We start from the raw sequence: 16,964 nt of genomic DNA, 5'->3' as shown, positions 1-16,964 counted from the left end.
CTGTCCGCTGAAATCCGCAAAGCAAACAGTGGTAATGGTAATGGATGGTAATGGATGGTAATGGATGGTAATGGACGGTAATGGTAATGTATGGTAATGGATGGTAATGGATGGTAATGGTAATGTATGGTAATGTATGGATGGTAACAGTAATGGATGGTAATGAATGGATGGTAATGTATGGACGGTAATGGTAATGGATGGTAATGTATGGATAGCAATGTATGGCTGGTAACGGTAATGGATGGTAATGGATGGATGGTAATGGATGATAATGTGTGGATGGAAATGTAAGGTAATGTGTGGATGGTAATGTATGGATGGTAATGTGTGGATGGTAATGTGTGGATGGTAATGTATGGATGGTAATGTATGGATGGAAATGTGTGGATGGTAATGTATGGATGGTAATGTGTGGATGGTAATGTATGGATGGTAATGTATGGATGGTAATGTGTGGATGGTAATGTATGGATGGTAATGTGTGGATGGTAATGTGTGGATGGTAATGTATGGATGGTAATGTGTGGATGGTAATGTATGGACGGCAATGTGTGGATGGTAATGTATGGACGGTAATGTGTGGATGGTAATGTATGGACGGTAATGTGTGGACGGTAATGTATGGATGGTAATGTGTGGATGGTAATGTATGGATGGTAATGTGTGGATGGTAATGTGTGGATGGTAATGTGTGGATGGTAATGTATGGATGGTAATGTGTGGATGGTAATGTGTGGATGGTAATGTATGGATGGTAATGTGTGGATGGTAATGTGTGGATGGTAATGTATGGATGGTAATGTATGGATGGTAATGTATGGATGGTAATGTGTGGATGGTAATGTGTGGACGGTAATGTGTGGACGGTAATGTGTGGATGGTAATGTAAGGATGGTAATGTATGGATGGTAATGTGTGGACGGTAATGTGTGGACGGTAATGTATGGATGGTAATGTGTGGATGGTAATGTATGGACGTTAATGCGTGGATGGTAATGTATGGACGGTAATGTATGGACGGTAATGGACGGACGGTAATGTATGGACGGTAATGGTCCTTCTGTAGCTCAGTTGGTAGAGCATGGCGCTTGTAACGCCAGGATAGTGGGTTCGATTCCCAGGACCACCCATACGTAGAATGTATGCACACATGACTGTAAGTCGCTTTGGATAAAAGCGTCTGCTAAATGGCATATATTATTATTATTATATTAATGCATGGACGGTAATGCATGGACGGTAATGTATGGACGGTAATGTATGGGCGGTAATGTATGGATGGTAATGTGTGGACGGTAATGTGTGGATGGTAATGTATGGATGGTAATGTGTGGACGGTAATGTATGGACGGTAATGTATGGACGGTAATGTGTGGACGGTAATGTATGGACGGTAATGTATGGACGGTAATGTGTGGACGGTAATGTGTGGATGGTAATGTATGGATGGTAATGTGTGGACGGTAATGTATGGACGGTAATGTATGGACGGTAATGTGTGGACGGTAATGTGTGGACGGTAATGTATGGACGGTAATGTATGGACGGTAATGTGTGGACGGTAATGTAGACGGTTATATGACCTGCAGCACGGTCAAGCAAGTTCATGTTTTCAACAGGTTTTACTGAGTGATTTAGAAAGACGGAGGTACCGCGGGTCAGAACAAAGATAACAGGAGCCGCTATTCCAGCACCATTTCAACAGGAACATTTAAACCACATCACATCAACAAGCTATAAATATATATATATATATATGCATAGTTTAATACGTTGAAAACAAACTTAAAGATTGCAAAAAACAAGGGATGTTTTTACAGTGCCAGGACCACCCACAGTTGAGCTCAGCTCTATGCTAATTGGCTAATTAATATTATTTTTTAATTATCAAGGAAGGCCAAAATGCTTGTTTGGCATCAATCAATCAAATGGGGCGGCAGGTAGCCTAGTGGTTAGAGTGTAGAGGTGGTATGGTAGCCTAGGGGTTAGAGTGTAGAGGTGGTATGGTAGCCTAGTGGTTAGAGTGTAGAGGTGGTATGGTAGCCTAGTGGTTAGAGTGTAGAGGTGGTATGGTAGCCTAGTGGTTAGAGTGTAGAGGTGGTATGGTAGCCTAGGGGTTAGAGTGTAGAGGTGGTATGGTAGCCTAGTGGTTAGAGTGTAGAGGTGGTATGGTAGCCTAGTGGTTAGAGTGTAGAGGTGGTATGGTAGCCTAGTGGTTAGAGTGTAGAGGCGGCAGGGTAGCCTAGTGGTTAGAGTGTAGAGGCGGCAGGGTAGCTTAGTGGTTAGAGTGTAGAGGCGGCAGGTAGCCTAGTGGTTAGAGTGTAGAGGCGGCAGGTAGCCTAGTGGTTAGAGTGTAGAGGCGGCAGGGTAGCCTAGTGGTTTAGAGCGTCGGACTTGTAACCAAAAGGATGCAAGATCAAATCCCTGAGTTGACAAGGTACTAATCTGTCGTTCTGCCCCTGAACAAGGCAGTTAACCCACTATTCCTAGGCCGTTATTGAAAATAACATGTCATACTCTTTTGGTCCACACAGCATCAGATACATAGGCTACACATAGAGACACAGAGGGGCGCTGTTTCCCTCTCTCTGATGATTTCTCTGGTGAGATTCAGCCACTTGCGAATTGACTGAAAATTATGCAAAAACACAGAAAGACGAAAGATAAATTATTTTCATATTGTACTGTGTGAGATGTGACTTACACCTTACAGCAGAAACACACACACACACACACACACACACACACACACACACACACACACACACACACACACACAACCTCATCTTAAACCATCGTGTACATGGTACTCACCGACACAGTCACAGCATTCCTCCCACAGTGTCCCCAGACAGAGCATACACTCTTTACAGCATGAACAGTTCCCATCGGACGGACGACACTGACACAGCTCCTGCAACACACACACAGAACACCGACACCGACACCGAGACACACACACACACACACACACACACACACACACACACACACACACACACACACACACACACACACACACACACACACACACACACACACACACAATCAACTCAATTGAATAGACTAGCTACAAGATATACTGGCCTCAGAGGTTTTCCTACTTTGGTTATGTAGGGCTGGTTATGTAGGACTGGTTATGTAGGACTGGTTATGTAGGACTGATAATGTAGGACTGGTTATGTAGGTTATGTAGGACCGGTTATGTAGGACTGATAATGTAGGACTGGTTATGTAGGACTGGTTATGTAGGACTGATAATGTAGGACTGGTTATGTAGGACTGATAATGTAGGACTGGTTATGTAGGACTGATAATGTAGGACTGATAATGTAGTACTGATAATGTAGGACTGGTTATGTAGGTTATGTAGGACCGGTTATGTAGGTTAAGTAGGACATGTAGGACTGGTTATGTAGTTTATGTAGGTTATGTAGGACTGGTTATGTAGGACTGGTGATGTAGGACTGGTTATGTAGGACTGGTTATGTAGGACTGGTTATGTAGGACTGGTTATGTAGGACTGGTGATGTAGGACTGGTGATGTAGGACTGGTGATGTAGGACTGGTTATGTAGGACTGGTTATGTAGGACTGGTCATGTAGGACTGGTCATGTAGGACTGGTTATGTAGGACTGGTTATGTAGGACTGGTTATGTAGGACTGGTGATGTAGGACTGGTTATGTAGGACTGGTTATGTAGGACTGGTGATGTAGGACTGGTGATGTAGGACTGGTGATGTAGGACTGGTGATGTAGGACTGGTGATGTAGGACTGGTTATGTAGGACTGGTTATGTAGGACTGGTGATGTAGGACTGGTTATGTAGGACTGGTGATGTAGGACTGGTGATGTAGGACTGGTGATGTAGGACTGGAGTTGTGGTCTTTCTGTGTGTTGTTTACTGTACTTACAGTCTGTCACTACAGAGACCAGGCCCAGTGTAGACAGAACACACCGACACACACAGGAAACAGCACATACATACTGGTTATAATGACTACAGTCATACATACTGGTTATAATGACTACAGTCATACATACTGGTTATAATGACTACAGTCATACATACTGGTTATAATGACTACAGTCATACATACTGGTTATAATGACTACAGTCATACATACTGGTTATAATGACTACAGTCATACATACTGGTTATAATGACTACACTAATACATACTGGTTATAATGACTACAGTCATACATACTGGTTATAATGACTACAGTCATACATACTGGTTATAATGACTACAGTCATACATACTGGTTATAATGACTACAGTCATACATACTGGTTATAATGACTACAGTCATACATACTGGTTATAATGACTACAGTCATACATACTGGTTATAATGACTACAGTCATACATACTGGTTATAATGACTACAGTCATACATACTGGTTATAATGACTACAGTCATACATACTGGTTATAATGACTACAGTCATACATACTGGTTATAATGACTACAGTCATACATACTGGTTATAATGACTACAGTCATACATACTGGTTATAATGACTACAGTCATACATACTGGTTATAATGACTACAGTCATACATACTGGTTATAATGACTACAGTCATACATACTGGTTATAATGACTACAGTCATACATACTGGTTATAATGACTACAGTCATACATACTGGTTATAATGACTACAGTCATACATACTGGTTATAATGACTACAGTCATACATACTGGTTATAATGACTACAGTCATACATACTGGTTATAATGACTACAGTCATACATACTGGTTATAATGACTACAGTCATACATACTGGTTATAATGACTACAGTCATACATACTGTTATAATTATAATGACTACAGTCATACATACTGGTTATAATGACTACAGTCATACATACTGGTTATAATGACTACAGTCATACATACTGGTTATAATGACTACAGTCATACATACTGGTTATAATGACTACAGTCATACATACTGGTTATAATGACTACAGTCATACATACTGGTTATAATGACTACAGTCATACATACTGGTTATAATGACTACAGTCATACATACTGGTTATAATGACTACAGTCATACATACTGGTTATAATGACTACAGTCATACATACTGGTTATAATGACTACAGTCATACATACTGGTTATAATGACTACAGTCATACATACTGGTTATAATGACTACAGTCATACATACTGGTTATAATGACTACAGTCATACATACTGGTTAAAATGACTACAGTCATACATACTGGTTAAAATGACTACAGTCATACATACTGGTTATAATGACTACAGTCATACATACTGGTTATAATGACTACAGTCATACATACTGGTTATAATGACTACAGTCATACATACTGGTTATAATGACTACAGTCATACATACTGGTTATAATGACTACAGTCATACATACTGGTTATAATGACTACAGTCATACATACTGGTTATAATGACTACAGTCATACATACTGGTTATAATGACTACAGTCATACATACTGGTTATAATGACTACAGTCATACATACTGGTTATAATGACTACAGTCATACATACTGGTTATAATGACTACAGTCATACATACTGGTTATAATGACTACAGTCATACATACTGGTTATAATGACTACAGTCATACATACTGGTTATAATGACTACAGTCATACATACTGGTTATAATGACTACAGTCATACATACTGGTTATAATGACTACAGTCATACATACTGGTTATAATGACTACAGTCATACATACTGGTTATAATGACTACAGTCATACATACTGGTTATAATGACTACAGTCATACATACTGGTTATAATGACTACAGTCATACATACTGGTTATAATGACTACAGTCATACATACTGGTTATAATGACTACAGTCATACATACTGGTTATAATGACTATGTTACACTCATACATACTGGTTATAATGACTACAGTCATACATACTGGTTATAATGACTACAGTCATACATACTGGTTATAATGACTACAGGTCCTTCAGTAAGTATTCACACCTCTTGACTTGTTGCAGCCTGAATTTAAAATTGATGACATTTAGATGTTGCGTAACTGGCCTACACACAATACCCCATAATGTCAAAGTGGAACTATGCTTTTAAAAATGTTTACAAATTAATTTAAAAAAAATAAAAAGCTGAAATGTCTTGAGTCAATAAGTATTCAACCCCTTTTGTTATGTCAAGGAGCCTAAATAGTTCAGGAGTAAAAATGTGCTCAACAAGTCACATAATAAGTTGCATGGACTCACTCTGTGTGTAATAATGGTGTTTAATAACATGATTTTTGAACGACTACCTCAAAGAAGGGCTCCTATTGGTAGACTACCTCATCTCTATACCCTGTATCCAATGCCCTGCAAAGAAGGGCTCCTATTGGTAGACTACCTCATCTCTGTACCCTGTATCCAATGCCCTGCAAAGAAGGGCTCCTATTGGTAGTCTACCTCATCTCTGTACCCTGTATCCAATGCCCTGCAAAGAAGGGCTCCTATTGGTAGACTACCTCATCTCTGTACCCTGTATCCAATGCCTCGCAAAGAAGGGCTCCTATTGGTAGACTACCTCATCTCTGTACCCTGTATCCAATGCCCTGCAAAGAAGGGCTCCTATTGGTAGACTACCTCATCTCTGTACCCCACACATACAATTATCTGTAAGGTCCCTCAGTCGAGCAGTGAATTTCAACCACTAAGAACAGAGAGGTTTCCAAATGCCTTGCAAAGAAGGGCACCTATTGGTCGATGGGCAAAAAAAAAAAAAAGCAGACATTGAATATCCCTTTGAGCGGAGAAGTTATTCATTAATAATAATATAATAATATATGCCATTTCGCAGACGCTTTTATCCAAAGCGACTTACAGTCATGTGTGCATACATTCTACGTATGGGTGGTCCCGGGAATCGAACCCACTACCCTGGCGTTACAAGCGCCATGCTCTACCAACTGAGCTACATTTTTTGGATGGTGTATCAATACACCCAGTCACTACAAAGATACAGGCGTCCTTCCTAACTCAGTTGCCGGAGAGGAAGGAAACCACTCAGGGATTTCACCATGAGGCCAATGGTGACTTTAAAACAGTTACAGAGTTTAATGGCTGTGTTTGGAGGAAACTGATGGACCCACAACACTGTGAAAACATGTACAGAATAAAAATATTCCCAAACATGCATCCTGTTTGCAATAAGGCACAATAAAGTCAAACTGCAATAAATGTTACAAAGAAATGTACCTTACATCCTGAATACGTCACTGAGTACCACTACTCATATTTCAAAGTATGGTGTCGTGGCTGCATCATGTTATGGGCATGCTTGTCATCGGCAAGGACTGGGGAGTTTTTTTATAAGTTGAAATGAAACGGAATAGGCTAGGCAAAGTCCTAGAGGAAAACCTGGTTCAGTCTGCTTTCAAACCAGACACTGGTAGACAAATTCACCTTTCATCAGGACAATGACCTAAAACACAAAGCCAAATATACACTGGAGTTGCTTACCAAGATGGGCCAAATATACACTGGAGTTGGTTACCAAGATGGGCCAAATATACACTGGAGTTGGTTACCGAGATGATGTTGAATTTGGCCTAGTTACAGTTGTCTTAAATCGGCTTGACAATCTATGGCAAGACTTGAAAATGGCTGTCTAGCAATGATCAACAATGAACTTGACAGAGATTGATGAATTTAAACGATAATAACGTGCAAATATTGTACAATCCAGATGTGCAAAGTTCTTAAAGACTCACAGCTCTCAGAGACTTACCCAGAAAGTCTCTCAGCTGTAAGAGACTTACCCAGAAACACTCACAGCTCCCAGACTTACCCAGAAAGACTCACAGCTCTCAGAGACTTACCCAGAAAGACTCACAGCTCTCAGAGTCTTACCCAGAAAGACTCACAGCTCTCAGAGACTTACCCAGAAAGACTCACAGCTCTTAGAGACTTACCCAGAAAGACTCACAGCTCTCAGAGACTTACCCAGAAAGACTCACAGCTCTCAGAGACTTACCCAGAAAGACTCACAGCTCTCAGAGACTTACCCAGAAAGACTCACAGCTCTTAGAGACTTACCCAGAAAGACTCACAGCTCTTAGAGACTTACCCAGAAAGACTCACAGCGACTTACCCAGAAAGACGCACAGCTCACAGAGACTTACCCAACAACAAAATGTGGAATAGGTCAAGGGGTGTGAATACTTTCTGAAGGTACTGTATGTTACAGCCAGTTACACACATAACGGATACAATTGCTATGTTACACACACACACACACACACACACACACACACACACACACACACACACACACACACACACACACACACACACACACACACACACACACACACACACACACACACACACACACACACACACACAATGCCTTCGGAAAGTATTCAGACCCCTTCACTTTTTCCACACTTTGTTACGTTACAGCCTTATTCTAAAATGGAATAAAACATCTTATTTAAAATCAGCAATCTACACACAATACCTCATAATGACAGAGATAATTTTGTGACCCTTTCTTAATCTTAGGTCTTCTGAGATCTCTTTTGTTCGAGCCATGGTTCACATCAGGCGATGCTTCTTGTGAATAGTAAAACTCACATACTTTTTTTCTGTATATCAGAAGAATGTTGCCACAGTAGGAAGCTTCATTTCTGGTCAGGAAGGGAACATAAACACGTGATACTGTATGCATGTATGTATGTACGTGTTCAGACATGTACTAAGATCAGAACACACAAGCAACTGTATTTATCTACATGAAAACAAACTCGATTGTGAACCTGAAGAAAGTTCACTGTATGAGTTAGTTCAGTCTAATAAAGGCACCAACAATCAAAAGGCAGAAACAAAACCTAACGAGAGATTCACATTCTTTCAACAAAGTGAAAACACATTTTGGCAGCACACTAAAGCCCCAATGGTAGGGTACGGAGAGGGGAGACTAAGCAGTTTGGTCGACAGGGGAGTTGGACTGCTATGGTGTTTCTCACTGTATATTACCTCCTCTCTTTGTCTCTCCCTCTCACTCCCTGCCTTCTCCTGACACACAACAGAACAGAAAGCACATTCCACAATGTCAAGGTCAAAGCTGTGAAGGAGGGGAGAGAGAAAGAGAGAGTGAGAGTGAGAGAGAGGAGAGAGAGAGAGAGAGAGAGAGAGAGAGGGAGAAAGAGAGAGAGAGAGAGAAAGAGAGAGAGAGAGAGAGAGAGAGAGAGAGAGGGAGAAAGAGAGAGGGAGAAAGAGAGAGAGAGAAAGAAGAGAGAGAGAAAGAGAAAGAGAAAGAGAAAGAGAAAGAGAGAGAGAGAGAGAGAGAGAGAGAGAGAGAGAGAGAGAGAGAGAGAGAGGGAGAAAGAGAGAGAGAGAGAGGGAGAAAGAGAAAGAGAAAGAGAGAGAAAGAGAAAGAGAAAAGAGAGAGAGAGAGAGAGAGAGAGAGAGAGAGAGAGAGAGAGAGGAACAGGGAGATAGAGAGAGAGAAAGAGAGAGAGACAGAGAGAGAGAAAGTGAGATGGAGAGAAAGAGTGAGGTGCTTCTGTCCCCAACCGAGAAGAGCCTACAGCAGCACCTAGATGTTCTACACAGATTCTGTCAGACCTCGGGCCCTGACAGTAAATCTCAGTAAGATAAAAATTAAAATGTGTTCCAAAAAAGGTCCAGTTGCCAGGACCCCGAATACAAATTCCATCGAGACACCGTTGCCCAAGAGCACACAGAAAACGACACATACCTCGGCCTAGACATCAGCACCAGAGGTATCTTCCACAAAGCTGTGAACGATCTGAAGAGACAAGGCAAGAAGGACCTTCTGCGCCATCAAAAGGAACATACAATTTGATACCAATTAGGATCTGGCAAAACATTATTGAATCAGTTATAGAACCCATTGACCTTCATGGTTGTGAGGTCTGAAGTATGCTCACCGACCAAGAATTCACAAAATGGGACAAAAAACAAATAAATCTATTGTTTTTTTTTGTGTTTTTTTGTTGTGTGATTGGGATTAATCCCCTCTACCACACGGAACCCCACTAATCTACTGACGGAACGCAAGAGGTGGCTAAAAACAGACCTCCATCCTATGCGAGCTTGCTACCGATGGCCTGGCTAGCTGTCTAAATCGCCGTGACCCCCAACCAACCTCTCCACTCACTGGACCCTTTTGATCACTCGACTAAGCATGCCTCTCCTTAATGTCAATATGTCTTGTCCATTGCTGTTCTGGTTAGTGTTTATTGGCTTATTTCACTGTAGAGCCTCTAGTCCTGCTCACTATACCTTAACCAACCTATTAGTTCCACCACCCACACATGCAATGACATCTCCTGGTTTCAATGATGTTTCTAGAGACAATATCTCTCTCTTCATCACTCAATACCTAGGTTTACCTCCACTGTATTCACATCCTACCATACCTTTGTCTGTACATTATACCTTGATGCTATTTTATCGCCCCCAGAAACCTCCTTTTACTCTCTGTTCCAGACGTTCTAGACGACCAATTCTTATTGCTTTTAGCCGCACCCTTATTCTACTCCTCCTCTGTTCCTCTGGTGGTGTAGAGGTGAATCCAGGCCCTGCAGTGCCTAGCTCCACTCTTATTCCCCAGGCGCTCTCTTTTGACGACTTCTGTAACCATAATAGCCTTGGTTTCATGCATGTTAACATTAGAAGCCTCCTCCCTAAGTTTGTTCTATTCACTGCTTTAGCACACTCTGCCAACCCGGATGTTCTAGCTGTGTCTGAATCCTGGCTTAGGAAGACCACCAAAAATTCAGAAATTTTAATTCCAAACTACAACATTTTCAGACAAGATAGAACTGCCAAAGGGGGAGGTATTGCAATCTACTGCAAAGATAGCCTGCAGAGTTCTGTCCTACTATCCAGGTCTGTACCCATACAATTTGAACTTCTACTTTTAACACCATATGTGAACTGATTGCCCCCCATCTATCTTCAGAGCTCGTGCTGCTAGGCGACCTAAACTGGAACATGCTTAACACCCCAGCCATCCTACAATCTAAACTTGATGCCCTCAATCTCACACAAATTATCAATGAACCTACCAGGTACCTCCCCAAAGCCTTAAACACGGGCACCCTCATAGATATCATCCTAACCAACTTCCCCTCTAAATACACCTCTGCTGTCTTCAACCAAGATCTCAGTGCCTCATTGCCTGCATCCGTAATGGGTCAGCGGTCAAACGACCTCCACTCATCACTGTAAAACGCTCCCTGAAACACTTCAGCGAGCAGGCCTTTCTAAACGACCTGGCCGGGGTATCCTGGAAGGATATTGATCTCATCCCGTCAGTAGAGGATGCCTGGATATTTTTTTTTAAATGCCTTCCTAACCATCTTAAATAAACATACCCCATTCAAGAAATTTCTAAGGTCTTCGAAAGCCAAGTCAACAAACAGATTACCGACCATTTCGAATCTCACCATACCTTCTCTGCTATGCAATCTGGTTTCAGAGCTAGTCATGGGTGCACCTCAGCCACGCTCAAGGTCCTAAACGATATCTTAACCGCCATCGATAAGAAACATTACTGTGCAGCCGTATTCATTGATCTGGCCAAGGCTTTCGACTCTGTCAATCACCACATCCTCATCGGCAGACTCGCCAGCCTTGGTTTCTCAAATGATTGCCTCGCCTGGTTCACCAACTACTTCTCTGATAGAGTTCAGTGTGTCAAATCGGAGGGTCTGCTGTCCGGACATCAATGATGTCGCTCTTGCTGCTGGTGAGTCTCTGATCCACCTCTACGCAGACGACACCATTCTGTATACTTCTGGCCCTTCTTTGGACACTGTTAACAACCCTCCAGGCAAGCTTCAATGCCATACAACTCTTCTTCCGTGGCCTCCAATTGCTCTTAAATACAAGTAAAACTAAATGCATGCTCTTCAACCGATCGCTACCTGGACCTACCCGCCTGTCCAACATCACTACTCTGGACGGCTCTGACTTAGAATACGTGGACATCTACAAATACTTAGGTGTCTGGTTAAACTGTAAACTCTCCTTCCAGACCCATATCAAACATCTCCAATCCAAAGTTAAATCTAGAATTGGCTTCCTATTTCGCAACAAAGCATCCTTCACTCATGCTGCCAAACATACCCTTGTAAAACTGACCATCCTACCAATCCTCGACTTTGGCGATGTCATTTACAAAATAGCCTCCAATACCCTACTCAACAAATTGGATGCAGTCTATCACAGTGCAATCCGTTTTGTCACCAAAGCCCCATATACTACCCACCATTGCGACCTGTACGCTCTCGTTGGCTGGCCCTCGCTTCATACTCGTCGCCAAACCCACTGGCTCCATGTCATCTACAAGACCCTGCTAGGTAAAGTCCCCCCTTATCTCAGCTCGCTGGTCACCATAGCATCTCCCACCTGTAGCACACGCTCCAGCAGGTATATCTCTCTAGTCACCCCCAAAACCAATTCTTTCTTTGGCCGCCTCTCCTTCCAGTTCTCTCAATGACTGGAACGAACTACAAACATCTCTGAAACTGGAAACACTTATCTCCCTCACTAGCTTTAAGCACCAGCTGTCAGAGCAGCTCACAGATTACTGCACCTGTACATAGCCCACCTATAATTTAGCCCAAACAACTACCTCTTTCCCAACTGTATTTAATTTATTTATTTATTTTGCTCCTTTGCACCCCATTATTTTTATTTCTACATTGCACATTCTTCCATTGCAAAACTACCATTCCAGTGTTTTACTTGCTATATTGTATTTACTTTACCACCATGGCCTTTTTTGCCTTTACCTCCCTTCTCACCTCATTTGCTCACATCATATATAGACTTGTTTATACTGTATTATTGACTGTATGTTTGTTTTACTCCATGTGTAACTCTGTGTCGTTGTATCTGTCGAACTGCTTTGCTTTATCTTGGCCAGGTCGCAATTGTAAATGAGAACTTGTTCTCAACTTGCCTACCTGGTTAAATAAAGGTGAAATAAAAATTTAAAAAACACACACACTGACCCCCCCCCTGCCCCCACCGCCACTTACACACACACAGTGCTGCTCTCTCCACCTCCGGGACTCTCACACTGACCCCCCCCCCACCCCACCGTCACCTACACACACACAGCTGCTCTCTCCACCTCCGCCTACACACACACAGCTGCTCTCTCCACCTCCGCCTACACACACACAGCTGCTCTCTCCACCTCCGCCTACACACACACACAGCTGCTCTCTCCACCTCCGCCTACACACACACACAGCTGCTCTCTCCACCTCCGCCTACACACACACAGCTGCTCTCTCCACCTCCGCCTACACACACACAGCTGCTCTCTCCACCTCCGCCTACACACACACACAGCTGCTCTCTCCACCTCCGCCTACACACACACCGCTGCTCTCTCCACCTCCGCCTACACACACACACAGTGCTGCTCTCTCCACCTCCGCCTACACACACACACAGCTGCTCTCTCCACCTCCGCCTACACACACACAGCTGCTCTCTCCACCTCCGCCTACACACACACAGCTGCTCTCTCCACCTCCGCCTACACACACACACAGCTGCTCTCTCCACCTCCGCCTACACACACACACAGCTGCTCTCTCCACCTCCGCCTACACACACACCGCTCTCTCCACCTCCGCCTCCACACACACACAGCTGCTCTCTCCACCTCCGCCTACACACACACAGCTGCTCTCTCCACCTCCGCCTACACACACACACAGCTGCTCTCTCCACCTCCGCCTACACACACACAGCTGCTCTCTCCACCTCCGCCTACACACACACACAGCTGCTCTCTAAAATGTTCAGTAAAAACACATGGATCCAACAGGGAGGAAAATGGATTATGTCTGATGAAATACAGTAAGTCTCAATGTGTAATGACTAAAGCCCTGTTCTCTGATAAAATACAGTAAGTCTCAATGTGTCATGGCTAAAGCCCTGTTCTCTGATGAAATACAGTAAGTCTCAATGTGTCATGGCTAAAGCCCTGTTCTCTGATGAAATACAGTAAGTCTCAATGTGTCATGACTAAAGCCCTGTTCTCTGATAAAATACAGTAAGTCTCAATGTGTAATGACTAAAGCCCTGTTCTCTGATAAAATACAGTAAGTCTCAATGTGTAATGACTAAAGCACTGTTCTCTGATAAAATACAGTAAGTCTCAATGTGTAATGACTAAAGCCCTGTTCTCTGATAAAATACAGTAAGTCTCAATGTGTCATGACTAAAGCCCTGTTCTCTGATAAAATACAGTAAGTCTCAATGTGTCATGACTAAAGCCCTGTTCTCTGATAAAATACAGTAAGTCTCAATGTGTCATGACTAAAGCCCTGTTCTCTGATAAAATACAGTAAGTCTCAATGTGTCATGACTAAAGCCCTGTTCTCTGATAAAATACAGTAAGTCTCAATGTGTCATGACTAAAGCCCTGTTCTCTGATAAAATACAGTAAGTCTCAATGTGTCATGACTAAAGCCCTGTTCTCTGATAAAATACAGTAAGTCTCAATGTGTCATGACTAAAGCCCTGTTCTCTGATAAAATACAGTAAGTCTCAATGTGTCATGACTAAAGCCCTGTTCTCTGATAAAATACAGTAAGTCTCAATGTGTAATGACTAAAGCCCTGTTCTCTGATAAAATACAGTAAGTCTCAATGTGTCATGACTAAAGCCCTGTTCTCTGATAAAATACAGTAAGTCTCAATGTGTAATGACTAAAGCACTGTTCTCTGATGAAATACAGTAAGTCTCAATGTGTCATGACTAAAACACTATTTATTCTAGTACTATTACTAGCTAGACAGATAAATAAATAAAACTTATAGAAACATCTCAAGGTTGATCAATAGAAACAAGATCAATTTCGAGCCTCATATCAAAGGTTTCACTTTGTCATTAAGGGGGTATTGTGATGTCATTAAGGGGGTATTGTGATGTCATTAATTAAGGGGGTATTGTGATGTCATTAAGGGGGTATTGTGATGTCATTAAGGGGGTATTGTGATGTCATTAAGGGGGTATTGTGATGTCATTAAGGGGGTATTGTGTGTAGATTAATGAGAAAAACATATTTAATTAATTTTAGAATAAGGCTGTAACGTAACAAAATGTGGATAAAGTCAAGGGGTCTGAATACTTTCCGAATGCAGTGTATGAGGGAGTAATTAACTTAATACTTCATATGTAGTAGTACTTAACACTAGGGTAGAGGGGAATACTAAATATGTAGTAGTACTTATCACTAGGGTAGAGGGGAATACTAAATATGTAGTAGTACTTATCACTAGGGTAGAGGGGAATACTAAATATGTAGTAGTACTTAACACTAGGGTAGAGGGGACAAAAATCTTCATGATGTCTACATCTTAAAGACATGCAGACATCTTAAAGACAGCTTGGGATGTTGGTTGGTGTGGCTAAAATGCCAGGGCAGAGTTTTTGTCCCAGTCCGCCCCTGCACACACACACACACACACACACACACACACACACACACACACACACACACACACACACACACACACACACACACACACACACACACACACACACACACACACTTCACCTGTATGAGACACTTGCTGACATCCGAGGCGCAGAGGGCCTTGTTGCAGGCGCTGGTCTGAGACGGTTCTGACAGGACCATGAGGAAGAGGAGGAGGGCAGCGGAGGCTGGAACCAGAACATACAGCTGACCAGGCCTCATCCTGACAGTCAGCTAGTAGGCTGGACACACACACCTGGTGGTCCGGTTGTCTCCACACGCACACACACACACACACACACACAGCAACACACTGTCTGTCCACCTGGGTCAACGTAAGAAAAGAATGGTGTCAGTGCTGGGAGGTGGGATGCGTGTGTGTTTAAATCAATAAACACAAGCAGGTCTACAGACATATTCCAGACAGACAGACAGGTCTATAGACATATACCAGACAGACAGGTCTATAGACATACCAGACAGACAGGAGGGTCTATAGACATATACCAGACAGACAGGGGGGTCTATAGACATATACCAGACAGACAGGTCTATAGACATACCAGACAGACAGGAGGGTCTATAGACATATACCAGACAGACAGGGGGGTCTATAGACATATTCCAGACAGGTCTATAGACATATTCCAGACAGACAGGGGGGTCTATAGACATATACCAGACAGACAGACGGGTCTATAGACATATACCAGACAGACAGGGGGGTCTATAGACATATACCAGACAGACAGGTCTATAGACATACCAGACAGACAGGAGGGTCTATAGACATATACCAGACAGACAGGGGGGTCTATAGACATATACCAGACAGACAGGTCTATAGACATACCAGACAGACAGGAGGGTCTATAGACATATACCAGACAGACAGGTCTATAGACATACCAGACAGACAGGAGGGTCTATAGACATATACCAGACAGACAGGGGGGTCTATAGACATATACCAGACAGACAGGTCTATAGACATACCAGACAGACAGGGGGGTCTATAGACATATTCCAGACAGACAGGTCTATAGACATACCAGACAGACAGGAGGGTCTATAGACATATACCAGACAGACAGGGGGGTCTATAGACATATTCCAGACAGACAGGTCTATAGACATATTCCAGACAGACAGGGGGGTCTATAGACATATACCAGACAGACAGGTCTATAGACATACCAGACAGACAGGAGGGTCTATAGACATATACCAGACAGACAGGGGGGTCTATAGACATATACCAGACAGACAGGTCTATAGACATACCAGACAGACAGGGGGGTCTATAGACATATTCCAGACAGACAGGTCTATAGACATATACCAGACAGACAGACGGGTCTATAGACATATACCAGACAGACAGACGGGTCTATAGACATATACCAGACAGACAGG

General features: G+C 42.7%; 1 protein-coding gene across 1 annotated transcript in view; it reads right to left on the bottom strand.

The window, feature by feature from the left end:
• The window catches only part of LOC127910868 (twisted gastrulation protein homolog 1-A-like), a 74,517-nt gene that overhangs the window by 54,752 nt on the left and 2,801 nt on the right, over nucleotides 1-16,964 (bottom strand). The window contains exons 2-3 of the mRNA XM_052475940.1: nucleotides 15,630-15,873; nucleotides 2,818-2,917 (exon numbers count right to left, since the gene is read on the bottom strand). Coding sequence (XP_052331900.1) covers nucleotides 2,818-2,917; nucleotides 15,630-15,770 — 241 coding nt within the window. The 5' untranslated portion in view covers nucleotides 15,771-15,873. The remainder of the gene's footprint in view (nucleotides 1-2,817; nucleotides 2,918-15,629; nucleotides 15,874-16,964) is intronic.

This window comes from Oncorhynchus keta, chromosome 23 (genome assembly GCF_023373465.1).
Source record: "Oncorhynchus keta strain PuntledgeMale-10-30-2019 chromosome 23, Oket_V2, whole genome shotgun sequence".
Classification (NCBI taxonomy): Eukaryota; Metazoa; Chordata; class Actinopteri; order Salmoniformes; family Salmonidae; genus Oncorhynchus; species Oncorhynchus keta.
Note: the sequence above shows the minus strand (reverse complement) of the source record. Positions and strands in the feature narration are given on the sequence as shown.